Here is a 26,282-nt window from a genome sequence, read left to right on the forward strand (position 1 = left end):
TGTACTTGCCTTACAAGTATTTTCAAGAGTTATGCATTTAAAACTGATAAACACCATAGACCTGATAAAACTGCGAAGAGATCCTAAACTCACAAACCCTTCCTGGATACTCATAATATAGTATCTTTTCCTTTCTCCAATTCCACAGGGACATAAAATACCTTTGGTAGGATTCCTCACAAAACCCTCCTACAGAGTAAGCACTTTCTATAGCTCCTTCTGCTGAAACGAGAATCACCTCAAAAAAACACTTGACAAGACTGAGGCTCAAAAACTCATCTGTCACGTAACCAAATTAGATTGGAATAATACAAGTGTACCTTTTTACATTGAATCCCACCGTTAGATTAAAAAAAATAAAAAGGTGCACAAACCACAGCTTTAAGACATGTTTAAGGTTTTCTAAATGAAACCAGAATGAGAAACACAAATGAGAAATCAACTATTTGCATTCTCCACCCACTAGCATTTTAATGCCTTTAGAACTGAAAATGTATTCATTAAGAAATACACTGCAACTGGAATAGTCAACATTCAAGTCCATCAAAATTTAAGAAGTGATTCATTTTAGCATAACCACACTAGCAAATTATTCTGTATATTTCAGTGAAGCAGAGCTTTAAAAAAGTTGTAGAGAAATAGATAATTCCTTTTTTGTGTGTTTTAGGGGAGCAAATCTCTCCATAAAGATTATTTATACAAATTCAAGAGCAAACTTTCTGAGGTAAGGGTTTGGGGTTTTTATTTTTTTTTTCCCAAAGATTCCACCACATGATTAAAAATTAGATGAATGTGTATTCCTGACCACATTGACAATGGCACAGCTAGTTCATGACAAGCAACTGCAACGAGTGTAAATGAAAAACATGTCCCTGCACCGGGACAAAGCTTGGTTGCAGGCTGACTGTATGACACTAATATTGAAAGCAAGAATTTAAGTAAACTCATCTGGCATTCAGATCTGACTGAGGGAACAGTGAGAACGACACAGTGAAGGTACACTTAGGTGCAATTTCATGCTGGTGACTTTTTCCTCTTTTTACGCTTAGAGCAGATTTTAAACCAAGAGTTGCATATCCAATGACACATACACAATTCAAAACTTAAGAGACCAAGAGCACAGTTGTACACATAATTACATAAACTTAGTATTTACATATTCTAAACAAAGTTCCATTTTAACAGTTGAAGTCTTTTAACACATGAAAGAAGATAATCTACTACAAAGAATGCATAACGGGATCACAAACTTTCCACAAGCATATAAACACATGTTTTAAAGTGCTTTCTGGGTGCTTCAGATTAACCCCTCGCAGTACGAGCTATTCTGTAGTGCTGTTCCAGTCATTACAAAATTATTTAAATCACTCCTCTTCAGGTGCATTGTGAGTTCAGGAATAATGACAACACCATTGATGAAAAAGCTTTAGGCTCTACCAACATAAACGTATACATTACTTAGGTTCAGATGAAGTTGTCAAATACTTTGGTTTATCATAGCTTGGGATAAATATTTGATAGAACAAAAATTGCACCTCTCCGCTCTTGAGTTTGTTTTTTTTTTTTTTAACTAAAAAAATACCCCAACATAAATTGACAGTATTCTTTGGTAAAAACAGGACATTTGGCCAGCTTGTGTGTACATCTATTTATCAAAATAGCCTAAAAGTGAACAAATGTCGCTGCTGTACTGTCAATTTAAAGGAATAAGCATTCCTCAGTGGGGAGTATCAAAATATTAACCTTAGCAGTTACCTATACAACAAGCTGAAACACCTTCAGCAACCATTACAGGGGATCAATAATGTTTTAGAACACTTTTTGCTTAACATTTATCCTTTGCATTACAAAAACCTGTAAAATGCTCTATGCCTGCAGACAAGTCCACTACCTTGCAGTGACTACAGAAACGTTATTCAATGGTGTACACTGTCAAGTTGCTGTAACAAAAACCAGGAGTAAGGTGTGCTGACCAACTAATACTCAACTGCACAGTACTTGTGCATTACCTATCCTAAATACTAAGAAAAGCCTATTAAAAATTCATTTAACTGCTACAAGTTAGGTGAATATATAAAAACAGAGCAGATATACAAGTATAACACTGAACATACTGTACTTTATTAGCACAAAAAGCCAGAACAAGGCACAGCAAGCAGAAAAATACATCAATAGAAGGGTTAGTGTAGCATACAAGAATAATGTTTATTGTACTTGCAGCCAAAATGTTTCCTACCTCACACAGGTCACTGCCGTAGAGAAGGAAGGAATCAAATACTGTAGCAGCTGGTAAAGAAACTAGGGAGCACTCAGAATTGGTACAAAACATTAAACAGGGGTCAGGGCATTCCAACAAGATTTTAGTGCAAAATATCTAAGATAGAACTACTTTTAAGTTCCATCTCCAAGTAAATAAGCAAACAGAAGTTAGAATCTTGTTTCTAAGTAATCTGTTGAAACTATCATCAGTGCATATTACTTTAAAACATTTTTAAAAGCGCAGATGGAAAGATATTTACAAATAAAGTGTACCAGTACCTTTGAAACCTGACATTTGCTTCAGATATGTCAGATTTTGTATTCTGATTATAATAATTCAACCACTTGTCATGTTCTCCATAAAAATATCAGACAACTTTAAATAATTAAGAATTTTTTTCTTGTCACTATTACCTTCCACTGTAAGTTACTAGCAGCCAGGACACCAAAATCTGTTTTGGGAAAAACCCACAACCTTCTGTTCCACAGCAAGAATCTAATTCTGTGTCCTGCCACAGAAGCAGCAATTCACACTGGAAGGTATTTTTAACTGTCTGAGACAGTATTACTTTTGCTAACAATGCCACTTAAATCTCCAAGTGTTTGTAACAGAATTACAGTACTGAGCAGGCATATTCAAGTCTTAATGATTAGGAAACATTATACACTGTGAAAAGCATGATTCATCTGTTAGCCTCAAAGCACCATTAACTCTTAATGGACTGCTTCTAATGAACTGCTCTTCATTACAAGAAAATATTCACTAGTATTTGGAAACTTGTTTGTGAGCTAAATTATTACTTTGAGTTGAGGAAAGTTTTCAAGAAGAGAATTTAAAAAAAATACTTCAAATATTAGCAAAAATGCCCCTCCGATAAAGCCTTTCTTTAACAGCATTGCATGAATGCCCCATGGGAAATGCCTCATAGTTTCTTCATCCAATTACTACAGCTATAAAAGGGAAACAAAATATTTAGAAATTAGCAAAAATATTTTCATTAGGCCTTAATGAAAAACGTGCAGAATTGTGTCTGCTTATTGTTTCCAAGAGGCATCACAACTTAGTTTGATTAACAGCAGGCAGCATCTGACAGGATACTAACACTCAGCTTAAATAGGGTATTGCAGAAAAGCTAGACGCCATTGGTGCGCTTGCTGCAGTTAAACTGTAATACACAAAAAAAAGCACGTTCCAAAAGCTTATTTTGATTTCCTTTTACTTTGTTTTTATAGGTTCCCGCTCCAGCCATCGCACCCTGACTTTTTGTTTATAGTGATACTCCTTTAGAAAGTCTTGCAACATTGAGGGTAGAGGAAGGTCATCGATTCCATCGTACGTAGTGCACCTGCAGATTACCGCCCGGCAGATATACTGCAGACTAAAGGGGAAGGTCCTGTTCAGAGATACAGTGAGCAAGGGTTCAAAAAACATGCAAGAGCTGGGGTCTTTGTAGTGTTCCAGAAGCCCCGTAACAGTGGAGGAGTGGAACACACAGGGGTCGTGGGCATCAAAGCTGAAGTTGTGGTTCCACTGCTCGATGCGTGCGTGCAGCGAGCGGTTGTAGCGGCGGAAGCTCACCGAGAAGAGGTAGTCCTCCTGCGCAGAGTCCCTGAGCAAAAAAGTGCCTTCGGGTTTCCCCTCCAGAAGTGCTTCTGCTTCGTAGCGGTCCATGACGCCCCAGTAACACGGGTTACCTGTGATCTGGAGCAAGTCCGGCACGAGGCAGTGGATGTAGTCGATCTGAGTGTGCACTTTCCAAGCCCCCTGCCTGCTGATATGGCCATGGCTCTCTCCTGACATCTGACGCTGCTTCTGCCGGCGCGACTGCAGGCAAAGCGTCGTCGTGTCCTCTTCGGAGTCACAGCTCCCTGGAGGTGTTATGGTTTTGTCCCCGGTCAGCTCAGTCATACCAGGGGCTAACTTTGGTCCCAGTTTATACAATGGATTTACCTGTGCTGTAGCTTCAAAAGTGTGTATTTGGGCATTGGGAGGGGGATCAACCCCTTCTTCAATACTAAGCCTACGTCTCTCTCTGAGTCTATCTTCTTCATCTTCTGTGGAAACCAATGAAGGATCAAATGTGTCAAAGAAAGTTGAATGAGGGCTCACGGGTGCTGTGTGTTGTTTAATCAGATGCCACTTCTGGGCCAGATCTGAGCCTGCAGGGAAAGGGCATTTCTCAAGCATTAGTTCAGAGAGGTGGATCTTTCTTTTGTTAGAAAACAGAGGTTTGGACTGCTTGCTGTAAGTTCTCATGGGAAAACACAGCCCAACAGTATCTTGGAGACGCTGCCGCAGAGAACGGCTGCCTACTGTCCTGCTGGATACCGCGTCCATGTCGTGGACTGAGCTCACCCCATACCTTCTCTCCCTCCTCTGCAAACCACTTCGTGTTCTACCAAATCTTTTTTCACCATCCAAGGAGCTCTGTGTTTTGGTAGAGCAGGAATGCTTCTTCTTCCCACCCCAAGGAGCATGCCGAGAATAAGAGTCCCTTCGAGCAAGCCTGGCTCCTGTGGTGACACATGAGTCATTCTCTTTCTCAATGCTTATTTCAACAATCTGAGGAATTTCTGTGACACAGTTTTGGTTCCGCCTTGCTGAATTCTTTGAAGGACTTAAGCCTAATTGCAAAGCAATGTTTTCTCTCAAAGGGCTGCTGGGCTGTTGTTGAGTCAAGTCAGTTATCTGGATGGCTTTCTCTTTACCAGATGAGCAATTATTGGAGTTCACAACTATACTCTCATTTTGGCTTCCACCCTCATGACTAAAGAGGTTCTGGCACCTGTATTTGAAATTGTTCCACATCTTTCCCACTTTATCCATGGATTATGTTATCTAAATCAAGAGGAGAAGAAATATTAAAATAAAAATATACTTTAAAACATGAGGATACATCTTCAGTTATCATTTAAGTTACAGACCCAAGATGACTATTATTAACTGAATGCAATACATTTTAAAAAGTGCTCTAGTCTTTGTAGGGTTATGTGGAAGCAAGATGCATCACATATTTCAACATTTAGAAGAATATCCATCCTTTTAAAATATTTTCTAAATGAGTATTTAGAAAAATGACCACAAAGAAAGTGTTTAGGAAATTACAAACATTTCATTTACAAGTAGGCCCTCCTATTTTTCTATAGGCATGTAGGTAGGTCTGCATAGTTGTATTTGATAAATAGGAAATACACAATCTAAAATCCTTCAAGAAAGAATTTTTAAGTCATATGTTAGGTATGACTCCCTGATAAGCTTCCGATAAGCAGCAGTAAAACAAATCCTGAATAAGAACACTTCAAGTCACTCCAAACTAGGAGAGCTGTTAGTAAAATCCAACAAGTGCACTGCAAATGTCCAGATGCACCATGTAAAAACAAAAGCTCCAGCTGCACACCACATAAATTCCAAGATATAGCTTTGTAAGATTAAAAGAATTAGCACAAAAATAGAAATTTAGGGGGGAAAAAAGCATTCATCATTATTAGATGAGACAATCACCAAAAGACAATTTTAGAATTATAAAGTCTCTGATACATTAATATAAGCCATATGAAACAGCTGAAAAAAACCCCAGCAACCAATGGTCGGCTTTATTACTTAGGATATAAAAGAATGAAAGAGCCCAAGGAGCTTTTCTATCTTTAGTAAGAACACTTAAAAAGAAAGCAGCTCCACAGCAGAAACATGATGACAGTGAATCATGAAGATACTGTAAAAAGATAAAAACATTAGCAGTGTGTATTCTGAAACTACATCTTTAGAAACTGAGTTTGATAATTGGAACAAGACTGCCAAAATTATAGGACTGCCCTAGGACAGAGAGAAACAGGCTAATTCTGTACTAAAAAAAGTCAGGCAATGCCAAACTAAATTAGATCTAATTAAGTTCTGAGAGAAGTGCTAAACTTAAAAGACTAAAATACGTCATTTTATCTAATTTAACTCTTTATGGAAACTGTTCAGTTCTTTGGAAACAGATTATTTTGCAGCAACACTCCTCTGTTGCTGCACTACTTTACTGTTCATAACCAGAGAGGAATCTGAAGCAGTGACTAAGTGCACTGGGGCTCATGACATAAAATGGATGATAAACAAGTAGGCAATGCTCTGGTGATCCAGCCCACAAGTCCTTACAACAGGAGCATAGCTGTAGCCTATGACTTTATAGCAGAATCCACTGAGACTGGAGAAGAGTCAGAGGCACAGCTTACATGAGAAACATGAAAGAGAATGAATTGTAACACCTGACTGTGATAGGAACAAAAAACAAAAGCTTTCTTTCTCACTATCATCAGATGATCCAGCAAACCCAGAGAGCCAGGTACCCAACTGCACTAAGACCATAAGAATTAAGTGTGGATGAGGGAGCTGGGGAGAAGGGGGAAATCAGTCTCTGAAGGTTACTGGTACAAATTACCTACAACAGTGCTAAAGGACAATCTGCACAGCATCCACGTGGTTATTAAGGAGGCAGACACTTGCAGAGCAATGTTACACACAGAAGATGCTACACAGTTCCATGTATACATGAACACTGTAAGCAAATGAGGAAAGCACGTCTTCCTGATTAAAATTAAAAAATCCTTAAATTCTTTTTTGTTCTGGAGTTGTCTGGATCAAGCTGGGGAAATTCTAGGAGCAGCAGAACTACTAAAATCAGACCACATACAAATTTGCAGGAAGCACCCAACATGTCTCATGTCATTGCAATGATCATAGCTGTTTGTGGTGTCTCAGAATACCCATGCTGACCATGAGGGAGCACATGTTTGCTGGCTGCCAGCCTGTCAACACAATACATATAAGGTTGACTTCTACACTTTTGTCTCAAGTTGTAAGTTTTTTATTCTCTTCCTAGTCAGAGAGATGTTTAAAATTTTTGGGAAGAGAAAAGAATGAGATAATATATAAACACCATTCCCTTGGCAAGTCAGGCTAGAAAATGTACACAATTTTGTGACAATGAACTGGAATTACTTTTCTATCCACCAGTCACATGCTATTCAGTGGTGTCTTTTATTCTGAAATTGCTCTTTATTGCTCTCCCTTTGCTCTCCCTAAAAGGTCTTAGGGTGGAAAGTTCTCTACATGTGCCCAGAAAGCTTCAAGAACAAATAAAAATAAAAACCAACAAAACACTCCACCCACAACCCCCCCAGCATACTGGCTTGACAGACTGTACTTTTCAGAAGTTAAATTTAAAAGGTTAAGTACTTTTTGTCACACTCAAGAGAATAAAGATACCTTTCTTACCCAGAAAAGCAAATGAGTCACTGTGTCTTGTCTTGAGAATATACCTCAACATGAACTTGCTAGATTCCTTCTTTGACTTGTGGACATGTTTACTACAAAGGGAAAAGCAGAAATTTTGTTAATTGTTAGAATATCTTTTCATTTAGACATTTACCATTAATCACTGACATCAAAGGGATATTTTACTGTTTATTTCTGAAATGTGTCCATGTAACTGCCTACTCTTTATATATTTTTAACGCATATTAACATAAACAAAAAACAGAACTTGCTTTTTCTATACATTAACAACATTTGTCAAGTACAGTCATGGGAAGGACTCTGAAATAAAACTTTTGACAACCAAGAGCAAAGCCACAGTATCTGGATCACTGAAGTGCCAGGCACAATGGGCATAATCAAGCCTATGAAATGGTTTCCCCACATTTTGGTCTCAAGTTGTGGTTGGCAGTGCTGTCAGATCACCACATACTGTCTCTCCTCCTTGTTTCCAGCTGCTACATCACATCAAAAGGCAGCTAAAAATACACACTTTTCTAATATTACTTTTCCAGGTAAGCAACTGCTGTACTCTCCACAAGGATGTTATATGATTGTGAAGCAAGAGCAATATGAACCATGATTCTAAAAATGGGAAAGTGGAATACAAGACAAGTTCTTTATTAAAAGAGTAGGTCAGCAGTTCCCTAAAATAATCATCATTGTTTTTCAGAAATCCAAGAGTAGTTGAGGGATTTAATATACTCACACCACTGTCAGAAACCTAACAGTAACAGAACAGAGAAGATTTATTTACTTCTCCATGCTAGATTCAAGCCCAGGACAGCAGTAAGAGTTAAGAGAAAACATTGGGAACTTATATTAAAGCTTTACACACAGAACAGGAAGAAAAATATTGAAATGGGATGCACATGTACTTCAATGAAAAGCTACAGGGTTGAGCAATCATTAAGTGGATATTAAAAGTTAATATTCTTATGTAGAAACTCCAGAGCAACGGCAGCAAAGTCCAAGTATTTCTAGTTTCCATTCCCTTCAGGAGGCACTTAAATTGCTGAAACATTTTTAAAGTTAGGCCACACTATTGCTATTGAGATTCCATAAAAGTAACCTTTTCAGAGAGCAACAGAGTGAGAAGTACAAAGTATTTACCAGATGAAGATCAAAGCACAAGTACAGTTCTTCTGCAACTGTAACATTTACTCTCACTTCTTTTGTTCTGCATTACGTTCCTAGCAAGTTTACAAACACAAGACAGCCAAACCTATTAAAATGTGTTCAGTGCAAGGCCTTAACAGAGCAAATGCAAGGTAAAGTTGCTAGAACAAGGGCTATCCAACTTTAAACAAAACCTTACTTGGAACATTAGCTCATTCAGCCCTCTGAAGTTCGTCTTCATTGCAAACAAAACCAGTGATACTGTTTTACTGGGCACAGGTGGCAAAGGGGCTGCATGCAAACCATTTTAACTCATCAAAAATTCAAAAAACCCACATGGATGCTTATCCTGACGTGTCATGCTTCATGGCACTAGCTTTATATATCCCCATTCTTCTCGGTTCTGCTCAGAAACATGAGCAGTCAATACACCACCTATCACATCACCACTGCCAGCCAGCTGACACGGCCTGTTGGACAAACTGCCAGGTGGCTCCAGGAGGGAGTGGTTTCTTTGGGAACCAGCCTTCCCTAATGGAAAACAGTTCCTTGAATTTGGGCAAATTGTCTCAGTTAAACATCTCAGACTGTGTTAGAATAAAAGTTGAGTCACTGGTAAAGTATTTAAAATTCAACCTAGTGATTTTAAATTACTTTAAATCAATGTGCAACAGATGTGTGGTTTCACAGATTTCTTGTGGCAGCACTAAGCTTGACAAAATAAAAATTGTTTCTGAACTGGTTCTAAAGCCATCCTAATTTTACAAAGGAGCACCGCCAGTGGTTATTCTAGCCTAAACAGGAAATCCATTTCATTCCATCAAAATCCACAAAGTGAATTCAACCATTTGTAGATTTTCTAAGAAAAAAACCCCCGATTATTTTTCTAAGAAAAATAGAGATTCTACTGATATTCTTAACACAATCTCTTTTCAACTAAAAATTATTTCTACCTACTTTGAACTGGCATAAATGATCTTAAAAATAACAGATAATAAGCACTCTATAGGGATTACAGAAGCAATGAGCAGCAATACCATAGTGCTATATTCCCATTTGCAGTAAATTTAGAGACATTCAAATGCATGAAGTTTGCATTAGTGTAGTCTTCAAGTATTCTGAGAGCACAAATACTGAGACAACAAAGAAATTTTAAGCAGTATGATAGAGCTACACTTGCAACTTCTTTGCAATCCTAAAATACCACATATTAACAATTACTGTGAAAACTCAGACCATTCTTTCCAGAAATGTCACAAGATCTAGGCAGAGCTTTCTGCCTGTGACTTCAAAGGAACTCTATTCAAAGTCAAGGCTGTGCTCTGTCTGAAAGAAAATGCACTTGTTTCACCCTCATAATTTACCCAATTTAAAATTTACTCAGTATGGTTTATTATATTCAAAGTATTAACTCCTAACAATGTACCATCTTCACAAAAGATGATACACTACACAAAGTATGATACCTTACAGAACAGGCTCAAAAAAAAAAAGAATCTACAAGATTATTTGTTTTGGTATTTTTGTAAGATGATAGCTTCATAACACTGAAAGGTAACAAGGTCAAAATATTGAAGGAATAAAAAACCAGACAATTCTTACAAGTCAAAACTCCAGTAACCTGACAGGAGTTAAACCCAGAAACCTGCACACTGTTTAGCTCAATATTAGCTGGAGCCTACACAGGCAAACTGCCTACCACATTCCCTGAACCGGGTGCATGGACCATGGAGGTACAAGCAAAAGACTGGAGGGAAATGCTGCTTCTATTTGTGTCATTCCTTAAAATGATTTGCTTAGCAGTGACAAGAGACTCTTGCTAAAGACATTTGCTTCCATTAAGGGATGTTTGCTGAAGAGGTCCCTGCCCTATGTGCACGCTGCCAAATGCCCACTGCAGGCTCCTGCTGTAGGGATGCACTGAGGGAGCTGCTCCCACCAGCATTCCTCAACCTTATCCAGTCAAAGTGAGGAAGGCTGGCAACCCCCTGCATCTGAAGTAACCCACTTGAGGAAGGAAGGGCAGTACTAAGGATTACAAAGCAATTTCCTCCCTTCCAATGCACATTCCAGAAATAATGAATTACCACTGTGATACTAGAGATAACGTTTCTTAAAAACAAGGAATTTGTTGGCTCAAGAGGAACCATGCATTTTTCTACACACACAAAAATGTGCTCACTGCAGACAGCTCAAAGAGCTGATTTAGAGGCCTGGAAGGAAAAGGTGGCTGCTCTTTTTTTTTTAACTAAACAAGGTAAAGGGGCCAAGTATATCAAGTGCTCATGAAAGCCTTATTAGGATAAAGTACTACTGGTTTTTAACTATTAGGCTTTGATAAATTGGAAGTGCAGTTGCGTAGGAAGATGAATATGAAGGTTTGAATCCCCAAACCAAAACTCAAACATGCCAGAAAAGAGGTAAAGGATACAGAGCTACAATTCCAACAACACACAGAATTGGCCTAAGTCAGCACTGCAACCAACAGAAATGGCGTCAGCCTCTTCCTGGCCACCTGTGCTGGTGCAGGAGGTGGTCTGTACACCATATGGCTGCTCAGTCAACCAGCTCAAGGAACTGATCCAGACTAAAACGAATTCTCAGAAAAAGTCTCAATCATTTACTCCATCTGGTTTATGACTTCTGTACAAACATTCAAGTTAACACATGGGAGGAGCAGATGAGGAGGGAGGAAGCAGCAGCCAGGGCAAGACTGCTTCCTTCCACAGCAGCACTGGTTAGTTCTGCTGAAGTTATTATGTTCTTAGATGGCTACTTCGAAGAGAAATCGCCATTCTCAACTGTGGGGCTCTGGCTGAAAGAAAGAGATTAGGACTCTATTTAAGATGCTGCTTTGAACACTTGCATTGAAAGTTCAGCCACTGAAAACCTTAACTTCAAAAATAAAATGCTGAGTTGGCTTGATGCATTCTGCTAAAACACAAAGAAAGCTGAAAGTTTCAAGGACTTAAGCTGGCAGACTGTCAAGTCAAAATCAACAATGATATTTTCCCATTGCTCCAACCTGGAGTAAGAAGTAAACTCCTCCTCCTCCTCCTCCTCGGTGCAGATTTGCATTGAGCAAAAATCAGTCTTAGCTTGGACAGCTGATGTTCTGCCAGTTTCTTCCCAAGCAGCTACACATTGGTAACTTCAGTCCAAAAATACTGCTCCAAGACTTTCAACAGTGGGAACATTCTTGTAAGCAAGCCCCTTACTAGGCTTTGGGTTTCCAAAAGGACAATTTTGGGACTATGTGTGTTCACCCTGGATTGAAAAGTACTGTACAGTTGCTATCCATTTCTTTGCTGTTCAGAAAATCTGAAATCCCTGAAGCAGACAAGCCATCAATAGATGAAGAGAAAGTTATGGCACTGAATCAAAACTAGAGACAACTGCTTTTTAAATACTTCTTTCCCTCCACTTACACAAGTCAAGTAGGTAATAACCATCATGAGCAAAGCTGGTAATTCTCATCATGTAAGAATCAGAGCAAACATGAGTTTCAGATATTAAAACAGAAATAACACTACAGATTTACCAAGAACTCCACATAGTGTTAGATTTCTATGCTAGAAACTGCAAATTCAAGACAATGGCACACATCAATTCCAAGTCAGGAAACCTTCAAATCATTTAGGCAGTATCCTGATGGCAGCCACTCATTGTAACATGTAAATCCACACAAGCAACATTAGATGAAGCAGTTTCCTTAAAACTACCTCCATACACCCTAAACAGGCAAGTCAATTTCACCTTAGCATTTCAAAAAACCACCAAAACCAATGAGCATTAAGTTAGCAAGGTAAAGAACCTGCCATGAAAGGGAACTCCAGGTGATTTAGTGCAGTAATGGTTCCCATACTGCTACATTTAACTCTTCTCACACAGAAGCTGACACTATCCTTTGTTAAAATTCATGTGGATAGAATAAATGGTTCCAGTCAGTGTTCAAGTTAAGTACAGCAGCCCTCTTGATGGCTTCTGCAAAAGCAGTAAGTACTCCAAGAAAAGTGATGGAGCTCTCCCCTAGTAGAGAAGAATTTGTTTCCACTTCTAAGAACACTAATGAAGCATATCCTCCTCTACAAACTTCTAAAATATAAATAGGTATCAAATTGATAAAAAGAGTGATTTAATGGTTATTTGTATGTAATTCTTGGAAGTTCTGAGTTAAAAAAAAGCATACCTTAATAGCTGTGCCTCACTAAAAGCAAAAGAAATTGGAAGCAAAGTTGAAAAGATGAGTCAAATCACATCCCACATCTTTGACAAGCTCAGTAAAAACATCCAATTCAATATATTTTGTAAACAGAGCATTTCATTCAATTGCAAATGGCCTACTTTCCAAACACAATCCTTCTGTTCTGGGGTCAATTTATACTGGTTTAACAGTCCTATTTCTTCTCACTACATTCTTCAAAAGCTCAACAGCCTGTCTAATGCCTCTCCCTCACCACTGTACCTGTGCCCCCCATCAGCTTACAGGCACCTCCTGGACACAGAGCTTTTCTCATGCATCCAGCCACTTCCCATGTGTCCTTTCAACCTGACCAAGCAAAAGATCATATTCTCCAACACAAACTAGCTACCTGCCACCTCTTATCAACTGATAAAACCAAAGTTTTACTTGTCTTTCTCTAGCAATGTACCTAGAATGGTGACCACATAGGGAAAAGCATTATTGCCATTCATGCAATTTGCAGGAAAAATAAAATAAAGCAGTCTTCTCTCAAATTTAAGTGAAATGGACCCAAAAGTTCAAAAGTTTCTAAAACCATAACAGCTGAGAAGAGTAACAGCCCAAGCTGCCACCCAGCTACAGCTATGCTTCCATCAAGCAGAAGGTGGCCTGAGATGGACAGTTCTAATAACATAAACTTATAAAGTGCCCTTCATAATGACTTAACTCCCAACTCACATTCTGTCATGCCAGAAGTTTGGCAAGTAACTGCTATCACTACAGCACCACTGTAAATCTTAGATCAGTTTCTGTACAGAATATACTTTAATAAAATAGAAAACTGAATAACTGCAGAATGAGACCAGGGGATTTAATCTGCAAAGCATTTGGCAAGCAAGGAGTTAAAATAATCTTGCCTAAGACTAGCCCACAGCTGCTGTCAGCAGTCAGGCTTGTCAAGAGAAGCTCTGGGCTCTCTTGACAAGACTAATTGGCAGCAAGCACCTGGTTCCCCAGGCTGGGCCTGGGGAAGGTAAAAGAACATAAACCCTGCAAAGAAGAAGGAGAAGCAGCTGGAAGGCTGCCAGTAGGTCTAGCCTGTTTCATGTTTTCACTTTAATCCACAGGCAACTTTATCCTAGACTATACCCAGCTAGAGCTATCAGAAACATTTCAACTTCCCAGCTGAAGGAAACCTGTGCTTTGTGGTTCTGTACCTGCAAGTTCTGCCAGTGAGCACTCACCAAGCCTTGGAGTGCAGGGTCCTGCTGCAGCACAGCCAGCTGCAACATCAACACTAGCACTAAACTGCAGTGGAACTGACATTTTGGTTTTCTAGTGCCACCAAAAATTTGCTTAAAGGTGTTACCATAACTTTAAAATTATGGACTAAATTGCCAGAAGATCTAAACTAAGGCTGTTCTGCATGTTCTGTACATTGAACACATAGAGCATGGGCAATGACAACTTATGAACATAGCAAATTAAAATGCATCTTTAAAAAAGTAAAAAAAAAAGGTTTAAAAAATCCCCAACATTCTGGAAAGCAGCTAGAAGTAGGATGTATGAGGAATTTTAAGTGGGATGTCCAGAAAAGTTAAAAGACTTTAAAAATATTTTGACCTCTGCTAAGAATCATGATTTCAGTGAATGTGAAGCTTTCTGAAATTCTGCCCTTGTTTTTTTCATATTAAAACTCAAGTAAAAAAAAACGTAAAGAATTAGCCTTGCAGGTTTAGCCCCCGAGGTAGGAAGATCTTTCTTAGGGGTAAGGGACAAAAAAAAAAAATCCTTTAGTTAGTTTAGCTGAGTTTGTACAACTGAACCAACAAGCATCTAGTTATATATAAATATACACAAAAATTGATATATGTAAAATATGTATAATATCAAGATACATGGGAAATTTTTGTGTGCAAGATAGTGTAAGTACAAACATTAAAATGTCAGAATGAAATTTCTTCAAATCAAATTGCTCAGCAAATACATTGATTATGTCTTGGCCAAGTTTCACATTTTAGGCATTTTAACTTGCTAGTCAAGAATTCTAATAATGTAGAGCAGCACTAAGTTTCCACATCTTAAAACAGGAAATTTGGAAGTGTACTTGTACATAGTCTCAGTTTGAAAAACACTTCAATCAATAAGCATTAATGCCAATTGATGGTGCTTGGGAGAACAAAAGATTACAGTGGAACAGCTTGATAGTCAACCCACTGTTAGCAGTAGAACAAACTCACCCAAAGAGCCAGAGTGTGCTCTTACCTGGGACACTATATGAACTATTACAACATTCCTTTAACTGCTCATGATACTAAACAGTACCAATACAATGATCCAGAGGCAATAGCTAAAAAGAAAACACCTCAGTGTAATGAGATTGAAAGTTACTGTGTTCAGTTACTGCTCTAGCAATAACAAAAAAATGTTTCTCTGCCTGACAGCAAAGGGTCCAGCCCTTTGCAATACCTGCTCTCCATTTGTGTTCAAAGACTACTAATGAATAATCTAGAGGCTCTCTTGGTCTCCCCTCATGAGCTTCATGACTCAGTGTTTTGGTTTTTTTTTAAACAAACAAAAACAAATATAAACACCTAACCAAAGAACCCCACCCCAAAACCAAGCCAAGACAAACAAACAAAAATAAAAACCCCATAAACCCACCCACACCACACTTTCCTTGTGCCATGCAAAAACAGGAATGCCCATGATTCAAAACATAGGATCAAGACGTACCATAAAAGCTTCAAGTAATAATATCTAACCCTTCACACAGTCAGAAATGTAAGACTATGACTACCTGCACAGGACATGCATTACAGAGACTGAACAAGCACTGATAAGAAAATCAGCTGTTTCCTCTTAAGAGCATCAGTTGCCTCAATCCATTACAACTGAGGTGCTAACTAGATTATTACACTACTATCTTATCTTCAAGGTGCTAGACTCCATTGCACAGGAGGATGAAATAGGACAGCAAGATAGATAATATGTGGCTACATCTTCTTCATTTTACATAAAGCAATCAGTTAAATAAAAACTATTTTAATGAAATGCTTATTCTAGCAAAGAAGCACCTGTGCATGTTACATAAGTGAGCCTCCACAGGATGAGAATTTTCTTAGAAAAATATATGTATTTGGTTAGCTCCTAAATTCTTCTCGAAATATAGAAATGCTTTGTCTTTTGAAATCACCTATCCAATCCAAAAGCTGACTCCAGTTATCACTAAAGGATTGTTGCAGCAAGACACTAGCCATGAATCACTAATCCACTGGTTAGCTAACAGGCATTCCTATTAACCAACAGGCAAATGGCCTACCTAAAAAGACAACTCCCTAACCTGTGGTCCCTCTTGAATACCTACACACCAGCTCATTCAGTATTGGAAAGCTGCTTGGTATCCAAGGGCTCCTATCTGACATGGATGAACACAACTTACAGGCTGCAGGAACTCCAAGAAGCTGCAGCAAAGGAACAGACTAGAAAAATGAATCTTTACAACACCATTGCCAGCTGCATGGGACTAATAAAAAACCAGTAATGCTCTTTGGCCCTGTGAAAGCAGAGACTCAGTCACATGAATGGCTTACCCTGCTTGAGCAGGGAGGTTGGACCAGATCATCCAGTGCAGACCCTTCCTTCTAACCTTACCTATTCTGGGATTCTGTAATGGCTTAAGAGGCTGCATTTCATGCAGGAAGAGTCTGCAGCACCACAGAAAATTGAGCAAACCTAAATCAATGATTACTGAGTGATAAACTTGTCAGAGGGCAGCTATTGAAGAGTACGGTTATTTCTAGGTTGTTTCTCATGAACAGAATTTAGCAATAGAAAGGGCACCCTACGGGTGATAGTCCATGATAATTAATCTACCACTGCTTTGCTCCTATTAAAATGGATATTCTTCCTTCCCTCCCATCCCCTTGCATCAGTTCCAACATTCATCTGACCTCCATTTTCACCATAAGCTAATTGATGGAAGCACCAGACAGACAAACAGCACTTCAATGAGGAAAAAAAAGCCAGAAGAGACAAATGATAGCATGGAGGTAGGAGAATTTCCAGTCTTATGCAAAGAGAGGAAGGGAAAAGAACCATGTCTACCAGCAGCAGTGAGCCATTAATGCTGGTTTAGCCATTTCTGTGAAACCTACTCCTTAATGTTAACCCACATTCTCCTTATAACCTGAAACATGTTTTATTAAATGACAGATTAAATCAAAGTCTTAATTGTAAAGCAAAAACTAAAATTCAGATTCAAGACTAACACTCATCTAGAAAAACACTGTACCCTTCAGAAGATCAGGAACTGTAACACTGTTAACAGGGGAAACTATTAATTTGAAATATAAGAAATATTCACCTTTATTTTTTTCAAGAAGATGGTTCAACTGGTACTTGAAAGACCAGACATTTTCTGGTGTTTTTTATAAAGCACAGGAACATTTTAAGAGCACAGGAACAACCTGTTCAATAAATGAGTTCAGAAAGTTGTGATCCTTAAGTATCCTCCATGATGAAAAATACTTTGATTCTTGATGTAAAAAATAAATTTTAAAAAAGTCATTATGATACATGGCAATTTCCACATCTAACTACTTTCACCCAGGGGCCAGGAATTCCTGAAGGAAAACATGCAGCATGGTGATCACAAGAATGAGAACTCCAAATTCTACATTCAAAACTAGATGAAAATTAAGACATTTTCTTAAAATACTTATGAACAGTCACAGCTTGAGCACCCTTCAAATATGTAAAGTTGTAGGGTTCAAATAACTAAAACCAGTTGTGCAAGTTTAGAGATCTCAAACTCTTCTGCTACAGATTGGCAGGAGTCTGCCAGTTAGGTGGGGGGAGGGAAAACCCCAGAACACTGCCTAATGTTTGACTGTACACAAGACTACAACATTCTGATTGTACTGGCACCAGTGGCACACAGACATACAAAATTAACTTGTAGGTAACTTAAAATCTGTCATGATTAGAAGAAAAATTATTTATTTTCATAAGAATTCTGATCAGCAGCCAGACTGGAACATTCTTGCAAAATCAAACAAAATCTGTTTGCTCCTATAATGAATGAACATGGAAAAGAAGCACCTGATCCAGCAGGTACCAACTTCCCAAGAAGTTCACACTGCCACAGAGGGCTCTGCTGCTGGTTCAGAGGAAGCACAGCAAAGAAACTCAGGGAAAGCTCTCTCACACAGCTCCAAGAGTCTACATAATTGACACAGATTTTGCTACAGGGGAAAGGCATTTGAAAAAAGAAACGTTCAGCTGTGCTGTATCAACAGGCAAGGCTATCTTTCTTAAAGTTTAAACTAGTCACCTTCAAAACAGCAAAGAAAGTCAGTCTACTTGGTGGCCCCAAAGTCTTTACCCAATGGGACATGATTTTGAAAATATTTTTTTCTCTTTTTCCTTTTTAAAAAATGATTTATTTATTACTATTATCTAATGCTTCCCATCATCAGACACATTCACTTTCTGTAGGTTTCTGGTCTGGTCAGAATTTCACAGGCTAGGTAGCTACCTAAAATGGTTATTTAAAGTCTAAGTTGTCGGAAAAATGTCAAAAAAAGTTACATTTTGGTTGCCTTTAAAAAGCCACCACTTCATTTTATAAATGCAGGAAGTTCAGATTTGTGTGGAGTATCTTCTGCTATCTTTACAAAAGTTCAGATAAACTTGGTCCAGTTTGGAACTCCTGAAGAAAAATACCTTTAGGTTCATTAGCCCAGTAGTCTTTTGAGATTTTATCTGTGAAGGTCTCTGAAGAATCATATTGAGTTTTTTTGGCTGTCACAGCACTCAGTCCTGACCAAATGCATAAACCCTGTGTGGGCAGTGACTGAGCACCCCCCTACAACCACAGCTACATGGTGTGATGAGTGACATCCTCATCATGGCTCAGAAGTAACAAAGGCATTCAGATACAGAAGAAGCCAAACTTTAGCCCAGTATGGAGACCTCAGCTTCTCTTGAGTCTTAACAAAAAGCCACAGTCAAAATACCAGTGTTGGCAGGAGTCTGGAGGTACTGCAGAGCCAATGGGACAAGAAAGGAGGAGGAACAAGTGCATGATTCTGGAGCTGACACATGTCAGGGCTGTCTCAGAGATTTCCCAGCTGGCTTTGTGCCATAGGACCCCCCTCAATCAATTAACTTGGGACAATTCTGGCTCCCATGCTCTGCAGCCCAGAAATGTACTTGAAAAAAAAACCCTGCTGAGCATACAGAATGCAGAGAGTCTCCAGGGTACCCCACAAAAACCAAAACAAAACAGAAAACTGCCATGTCCAGATCAGAAATTTTCAAGAAGAGAACTGGCTCAATTTTTACAGATTTTCATGTAAAATTAAAACAATACTGCTCAGCCAGAGGCTGCCCACAGACAAATTTCACGTAAATGTTCCAGTTCAGAGGTGCACTACAATATTTCAAAGTAGAGACTGACATTAAAAAAAGGCACAATTATTCTAGTTCTGTTTCTGAAAACAGATGAAGAATTTTGGCAAAAAGCTTTAAACAAAATTAAACTCAAGGCAAAGAAAAGTCTTAAAGTATTTCAGTCCAGGAGATCAGAGATCAGGAAAGTTATAAATGATTGAACATACCATCTCCTAAAATTTTTCCAACACTTCCTATTATCTTTGGAAGAAACAGATGAAGGAAGAACACCACTGGGAACAATGACTTGTGTGAATTCCCACTTTCACTTAACCAGCAATGCTCTTTGTTACAGAAGTTTACAGCTGCATAACAAAACAGGATGCTTTGTCAATGATACAAAATCAAACCATTCAAATTGTGCATTCTGACTTTTCAAACTGCTGGGTGAACAGCTGGACACTCTAAGAGTTATCTGTGTGATGACTAATGTCACATTCAGTGAAATGACAGCACAGGATGGAGCCAGCAAACACAAATAAAATATAATACTCTCTTCCTTTCTTTAAATTCCAATTGCTTGTTTACTCATTGTGATCAGGTAACATTAACACTCTATACTATCTTATTTTTTCCTGAAAAAATCTGCAGGTAAATCAGAGTGACCTTTGCAAGCCTCAGAGACAGACTCAATTGGAAGACTTCACAGCCTTGATCCCAAACAATGTCATGCTCTATCCTAAGAGAGCAAACAAGTGAAGCAACATGGGCATATACAAAGACAATATTCTTTTAAGTTAATACTGACAGTAGAGGACTTTTAGGCCTACAGCAAACAGGAGCTAAAGTCCATAAGGACAAGATAAGACCCCTCAAAGAGTCTAAAAGAGGAGAAAAACTCCACCTCAACTGTAAGAAAATACACAAGGAGAGTATTTTTCCTTCACTCTTCTGACTCTCTTACAAGCAGCCCTGGACATTCTATTTAAATTCCAATCACATATTAGAAAGAGCCATGGCCATTAACTCTTTACACCCAGTCATTGTTGTTCAACTCCCACTATGGGCAATTGTAAGCTATTTGAAGTATCACCACAGCAGCACTACCTGCACCCAGCCTAAAATTATTGCAATACCTTTGAATACAGCTACATTTGGTACAAAGTTACCTTTTTTAATTACTCTTTTTTGTCGTTGTTGGGGATTTTTTTTTGGTTGTTGTTCTATACAATAGAGTATTTCAGTTGAGAGGGACCTACAATAATCACCTGCTCCAACTGCCAGACCAATTCTGGGCTGACCAAGTTAAAGCACGTTTTAGGGCAACGTCCAAGCACCTCTGAAACACTGACAGGCTTGGGGCATTGACCACCTCCCTAGGGTGCCTGTTCCAGTGTCTGAATAAATGCTTCCCAGTGCTCAGTCTGAACCTGCCCTGGAGCAGCTTTGAACCATTCCCACACATCCCATCTCTGGATGCCAGGCAGAAAAGCTCAGCACCTCCCTCTCCACTTCCCTTCCTCAGGGAGCTGTAGAGAACAATGAGGTCATGCTCAGCCTCCTTTTCTCCAAACCAGACAAGCCCAAAGCCCTTGGCTGCTCCTCACAGGACATTGCTTCCAGGCCTTGCACCAGCTTTGTTGCCCGCCTCTGGATGCAAGGACTTAACGTATTCCCACAACAGATTTCCATGGTCATATGTCCTTCCTACCTGATGAGAAGGGAGAAAAATGCAAAAGCAGAAATAATTCTTTTACCAGGCTGGCACTGTGTTACAGCCCAGGGATTTGGCACCACAGCACCTGTGGCTGTGCTACTGCCAACACACTGCCAGCTTCAGCTTGGCAAGGATGGCACAGAACTCCACTTCCCTCACTTCATGGTACATTCCTTTGCTGCTGCTCCTCACCAAGGAGGCTCAAGTCTGTCTTTCTGTCTACTCCCACAACAAGCAGAGTGCAGAGTACACAGTTCACCCGAAGCTATTTGACTCCTGCACACGCAGGACAGGTCTGCTTGTGCAAAGCCTTTTGAGTAGCAACCTTCTACACATATTTATTTGAGCCCCAGGCTCAGCTCCTGTGTAGAGGCATCACTTCCCTTTAGAGCTAAATACACAGTTCAACTGCAAAATTTAGTAAAAAGACAAAATAACATGCAAAGCTAAATGAGTGGGAAACAAAGATTAGGAGTACTGGATTCAGCTATATTTAAAGGACTTGCAAACAGTGCTATACTGGTAAGCCCACTAGTGAGATTTTGTAATAGAGAGTTACCTCTGTACACTGACATTCTATTCAAGGTTTGGCTTTCTTTCATCACTGTCCCAAATCAAAGAGCAGAATGTTTTCATATGTAGCTGTATCTGTAACACCACAATTCTTACATACAAATCACAAGGATTTCCAACAGCAAAGACCAAGACTATTTTCCCATGCTAACAACAAACTCCTCTATGTTTGCAAAATGCTTCCCTTTGGATCATTCCTTATAGCAAGACTATGATGTTTTTATAAAAGAAAAGTGCATCCTGGGCATAAGGAAAACTTACAGTGATTAATGAAACCACAGAACTAAACATCCTTCAGAAGAGAGGCATCAGCTGAGCACTCTCACACGCTATTGAATGACTAAAGTACGTCATCCCGCTGCCTCAGAGCACCACTGCTGCCTCTTCAGCCCCTCCAGACTGCAGGAAGGCACATAAACAAGCAAGGCAGAAGAGAAGAAGTTCTCTTAGGTATGTCATCCATGATGTCAGCATATTCTTAAATCAACAACTGCTAACTTACTGTCCCCTCTGAATTCAGTATAACTTGAAAAAAGACAGGGTACCATGCTTTAGAGATGATGACCTTACTGTTGACAAGAAGCCTGGCAGCAGCAGGTTTTAAAAATATCTCAACATCAATTTGCTTGTAAGAGTGAAAACTAAAACACTTGCAGAGAATTGCTGTCTATTTTACAGGTAAGCTGTACTCCAGTAACTTTCTCACTAAATTAAATCCATTTATACTTCCTTGGGCAACAGCTCACACTACATCTACAAATTACCTAGGTAACAGAGTTTTGAAAACCTTACTAGCACCTATTCCTATATTTGCCTTTGGCAGAAAAAAGTTTTTGACTCATTTTTACATTCAATTAATCCACAGTCACATTCTTCATAAAAAGACTTCTGGAAAAACTCAGCGTGCTGGAAACAGTTACTGTAATTACTGACCCTCTTGAAGTCAGCCAAAATTAAATTGCAAAGTAGATTTTCTGGCATTTCAGCTAAAACTTAATAGTACAAAGAAAAGCAAGTCTACAAGTTAAAGAAGAAACCAAGCCCAGCATTTGTGAGAACCCAGAAAATGAGATACAAGTGGTGAGTTTATAGGGGAAAACTGAGAATAGACCCTGAACATTCTCCTTCTACATTTGTACTACATAACAAAAAAGAGTAAAACTTCTGCTTTGCTCATCTTTGCAGTATCAAACTTCTGTCCAAAAAAAGCATTATTATTAAAAAGGAGAAATAGGACTTTATGAAATTTCATAGCAAAGAACAAATCATAAACTGTAACTGTATGGCATTTTATCTCCTTACATAACATTTTTCTCTTTTCTCTACAGTTTCTGGGTTTGTTTTACTTATTGCTCTCTAAAATTATGAACAAAGCCAAACCAAAAATCGTGGTGTCTCTGTATTTCTCAGGAAAACAGAAAACACCACTGCAGGTGTCCCATTAGGAAACTTGTGTGGAATTACACATGCCACTGTCAATGAAACTGTCAAATCAAGATTCTTTTCACTTACTGCAGGCGGTAAAGCAAGTACAAGGATCACATGCACAGATATGCTACTAGTATGCCACATTAACTTCACTAGCATTGAGACAATTGGCTTATCATGGTGCAAAATGGATGAACATTTCATATTTGACTAATGCTTAGAAATATAGAATTCATGGGCTATGTAGACATTCTGAAGTTTTTGCTTCTACTGAATTATTTGCATAGCAGAAAAAAAAAAGTGATTTCATAATGTGATAATTTTTGAGCCTATAAGCAAGAATTTCCAGGACTAAAACCCAAATAATTTCTACCTTAAAAACCGTTCCCAAAATAAGCTGAAGATTTGCAGTTACTGCTATCTATTGTCATTTATGATACTCCAGGAGAATATTTTCTACCCACATAAGCTATTGCTGAAAAAGGGCTGTAAAGTTCCTATAGAGCACACTAGCAACAGGGATTTCCATATGTATTTAAATATGGGTACTGTCAAAGAGATAAGCAATGGTATGCTGCTATTTTTTTCCATTTTTAAAATTCTGATCAAAACTAGTTGTGAAAAAAGCTAAACATCAGTCACCAAAAACTACAACAGTGATCATCAAATGTGGGGAAGGGACAAACCAAACAACACTCAAAGCAAGGACATTTCAAACTTTCAAGCTGCTTAAGAAATCGGGTTCTGACCTGAAAGGAAGTGTAAGTTCAATCAACAAAAAGTCAGTTTTTCCTGAATTATACAGAACTACAGAACACAATGTTTTTCCAAATCTAGTGCCATACTGAATCTAAGTCCAAACTTTGATCTAAGATACAAGATGCCTACTACTATTTCAGACACCAGTTGCTCTGCTGGTCTGTGTCTGGACCTTAAGGCACCAAACCTCATTTATTTTGTTCACAACTGTTGGACAAATATCAAAATAGAAAATTTGTTCAATACAGTGGTCATCAGTTCCCCACATAAGCAACTCTGAGCTATAATGTGTGCAATTACTTGACAGTGTTGAATGTTAGTCACAATCATTCTGACAAAACCACTGAAATTCCTTTAACAGAGACTTCACTCCTAAAGGAGTTTGAGAGAACAAAGCCATGTTGTATGCTCATGGGGACTAACAATTCTACCAACAAAAATGCTAAATCCTCTAGCAAATGCTTCAGAGCCCAAGGAATTTGAGAAAACAAAACCATATCATCTGCACATGAGAACTGATACTGGGCAACACAGACTCTTGAGGCAAAACAGCTTTGTCACTTCTCACAGCACAACTATTTGAGCATTGTAAAAATTAAAACTCCTGACTGATTCCCAGATTTTATCTTTTTAGTTCCAGTAAAGGGAAACAGAACATCTTCAGGTCAATCTGAAAGAGTCTGTGTGTTTATTAAAATAACTTTTGCTAGAATACAATTCAATAAAAATATATAAAAAGACTACTGTGTAGATTAACTGAATTTGGAAATAATTTAACTGAGACATGAAAGAACCACAGAAGACCTAAGAGAATTTAATTTGGAATTGTCATATTGGAAGACTAATTGCTAAGTTATCTTTCTCATAAAGAACAAGAAATGGATTTTCTTTCTCATATAGACTAACTGAATAGGAGTAAAAAAAAAAATCAGTATTCCTACAACTTTGACACTTAGCATAATGTGCACTGGTAAGTATAAAGCCAGATTTTCTGAAAAAGATCGTTTCAAACAGTCTCAACTAAAGAGAACTAAGTTATGGAAAGAAACCAACAATTACAATGTCATAATCCAGATGGGACAGAATTTGTTAATGGCCAAACCAGGCTATATGCTAATCATGTCAGCAAATACTAACAGGCAGACAACATACTCCTGAAATACAGTAATGGGATGTAACATAAGAATAGCCCTGACCATCACAGGGTACACCTAATAAAAATCCTGTCTGGCAAATACATGCTGCTCAGTAGAGAATACAAGAACAGGTGAACTATTTTTTAACACAGTCCTCATATTCTTTCCCAGAGTCAGTACTCTGCAGTTCGGTGTTTTTAAACCCAGAAATAGTACTTTTCAATTCTCCAAGATATACTATACAATCAATACTTTCAATCTCCTAATTTAAATCTAAATTACAACACATAATCTGTTTTACATCTGTAAGAACCAGAGCTCCTGTTGTCAAAGCTCTTGCTTCCATAAATAAAGTTTACCAAATCTTAAGAGCAATAAATATGAGGAATTTATTTGGTGGATAAACCACACATATATTTGATGATAAAGCTGGTTTGTACCGAAACTTTAAATATGATTAATATTCCAATCTACCATCACTGTGACAACCTGCATTAAGGTCTCAATGTACTATGAACAATAAAATTAAAGCAAAAATCAAAGATCAGGTTTGTTGCCAAAATTTTAGATCATGTCAAATGTCCAAATGAGTTAAAACTGCTGGCAAGAACCTGCCAAAATACCCAGTGAGATACTGGCAGCAGGAACTTCACTCACTGAAAAGAGACTTTTCTTACCTTAAGAGTGTGGCTGGATGAGACTTAAAAGAGAACAAGTCATTGCAGTCTGAAGGGACAACGTAACACCATGACCCCTCTGTGCCCCCACGCCCTCTCACACATCCCAGAGTTGGTCTCCCTTAACCCACTACCAACTAACCCAGAGGAAAAAAGAAATTAGAACAGTGTGGATTAAATGAACTGGTTGAAGAAAAATGGAGAAACTGTGTCAGAGAATCTGGGGACTCCAAGTGGGTAAGAACACAAGTGCAATTTAAGACAGGTCAAACAGAAGCTTTATTAACCATGATCACAGTGAGAGAACATCGAGAGCATCTTTCCTGGTTCTCTGCCCAGCGGCTGCAGACCCCCAAACCATACATTGTTTCAGAGAAAGGCAAGGAAAAGCAATCACAATGTTAACAAAGCCAGGTATCCTCCCCTGGGAGGGATGGACTCCTCAGGCCTGCTGCTAAACAGCCACAAATCTAATGAGGACTCTGGCAGTAAATAATGTGACAACATGGAGATGGCTCGTGGTGGAGCCTACAGGGATGGCCTGGTATTATCCTATCTGACATGCAAAGTTGGAAACAATCAGACTGTTAGCTTTTGGTTGAAAGGAATGTTCTTGGAGTAAAGATAACCCCTTAGCCAGACCTCTCAATTTTAGCTGTTAATAATTTTACCACCACAACACTTAGACAGCTTAAAAATACATTGTTACTTTCCTCTTCCAAGACCAACAAATGAGAAA

The 26,282-nt window shown here is 38.6% G+C and overlaps 1 protein-coding gene across 3 annotated transcripts in view; it reads right to left on the reverse strand.

Annotated features, from left to right (window-relative positions):
* Positions 1-725: 725 nt before the first annotated feature.
* Positions 726-26,282, reverse strand: part of SOCS5 (suppressor of cytokine signaling 5) — a 45,240-nt gene continuing 19,683 nt past the window's right edge. For all 3 annotated transcript variants that reach the window (XM_054630375.2, XM_077175826.1, XM_077175824.1), the window contains exons 2-3: positions 7,517-7,608; positions 726-5,098 (exon numbers count right to left, since the gene is read on the reverse strand). In XM_054630375.2, the coding sequence (XP_054486350.2) occupies positions 3,476-5,086 (1,611 nt within the window). In that variant the 5' untranslated portion in view covers positions 5,087-5,098; positions 7,517-7,608 and the 3' untranslated portion in view covers positions 726-3,475. The remainder of the gene's footprint in view (positions 5,099-7,516; positions 7,609-26,282) is intronic.

The sequence above is a fragment of the Agelaius phoeniceus genome, chromosome 3 (genome assembly GCF_051311805.1).
Source record: "Agelaius phoeniceus isolate bAgePho1 chromosome 3, bAgePho1.hap1, whole genome shotgun sequence".
Taxonomy (NCBI): domain Eukaryota; kingdom Metazoa; phylum Chordata; class Aves; order Passeriformes; family Icteridae; genus Agelaius; species Agelaius phoeniceus.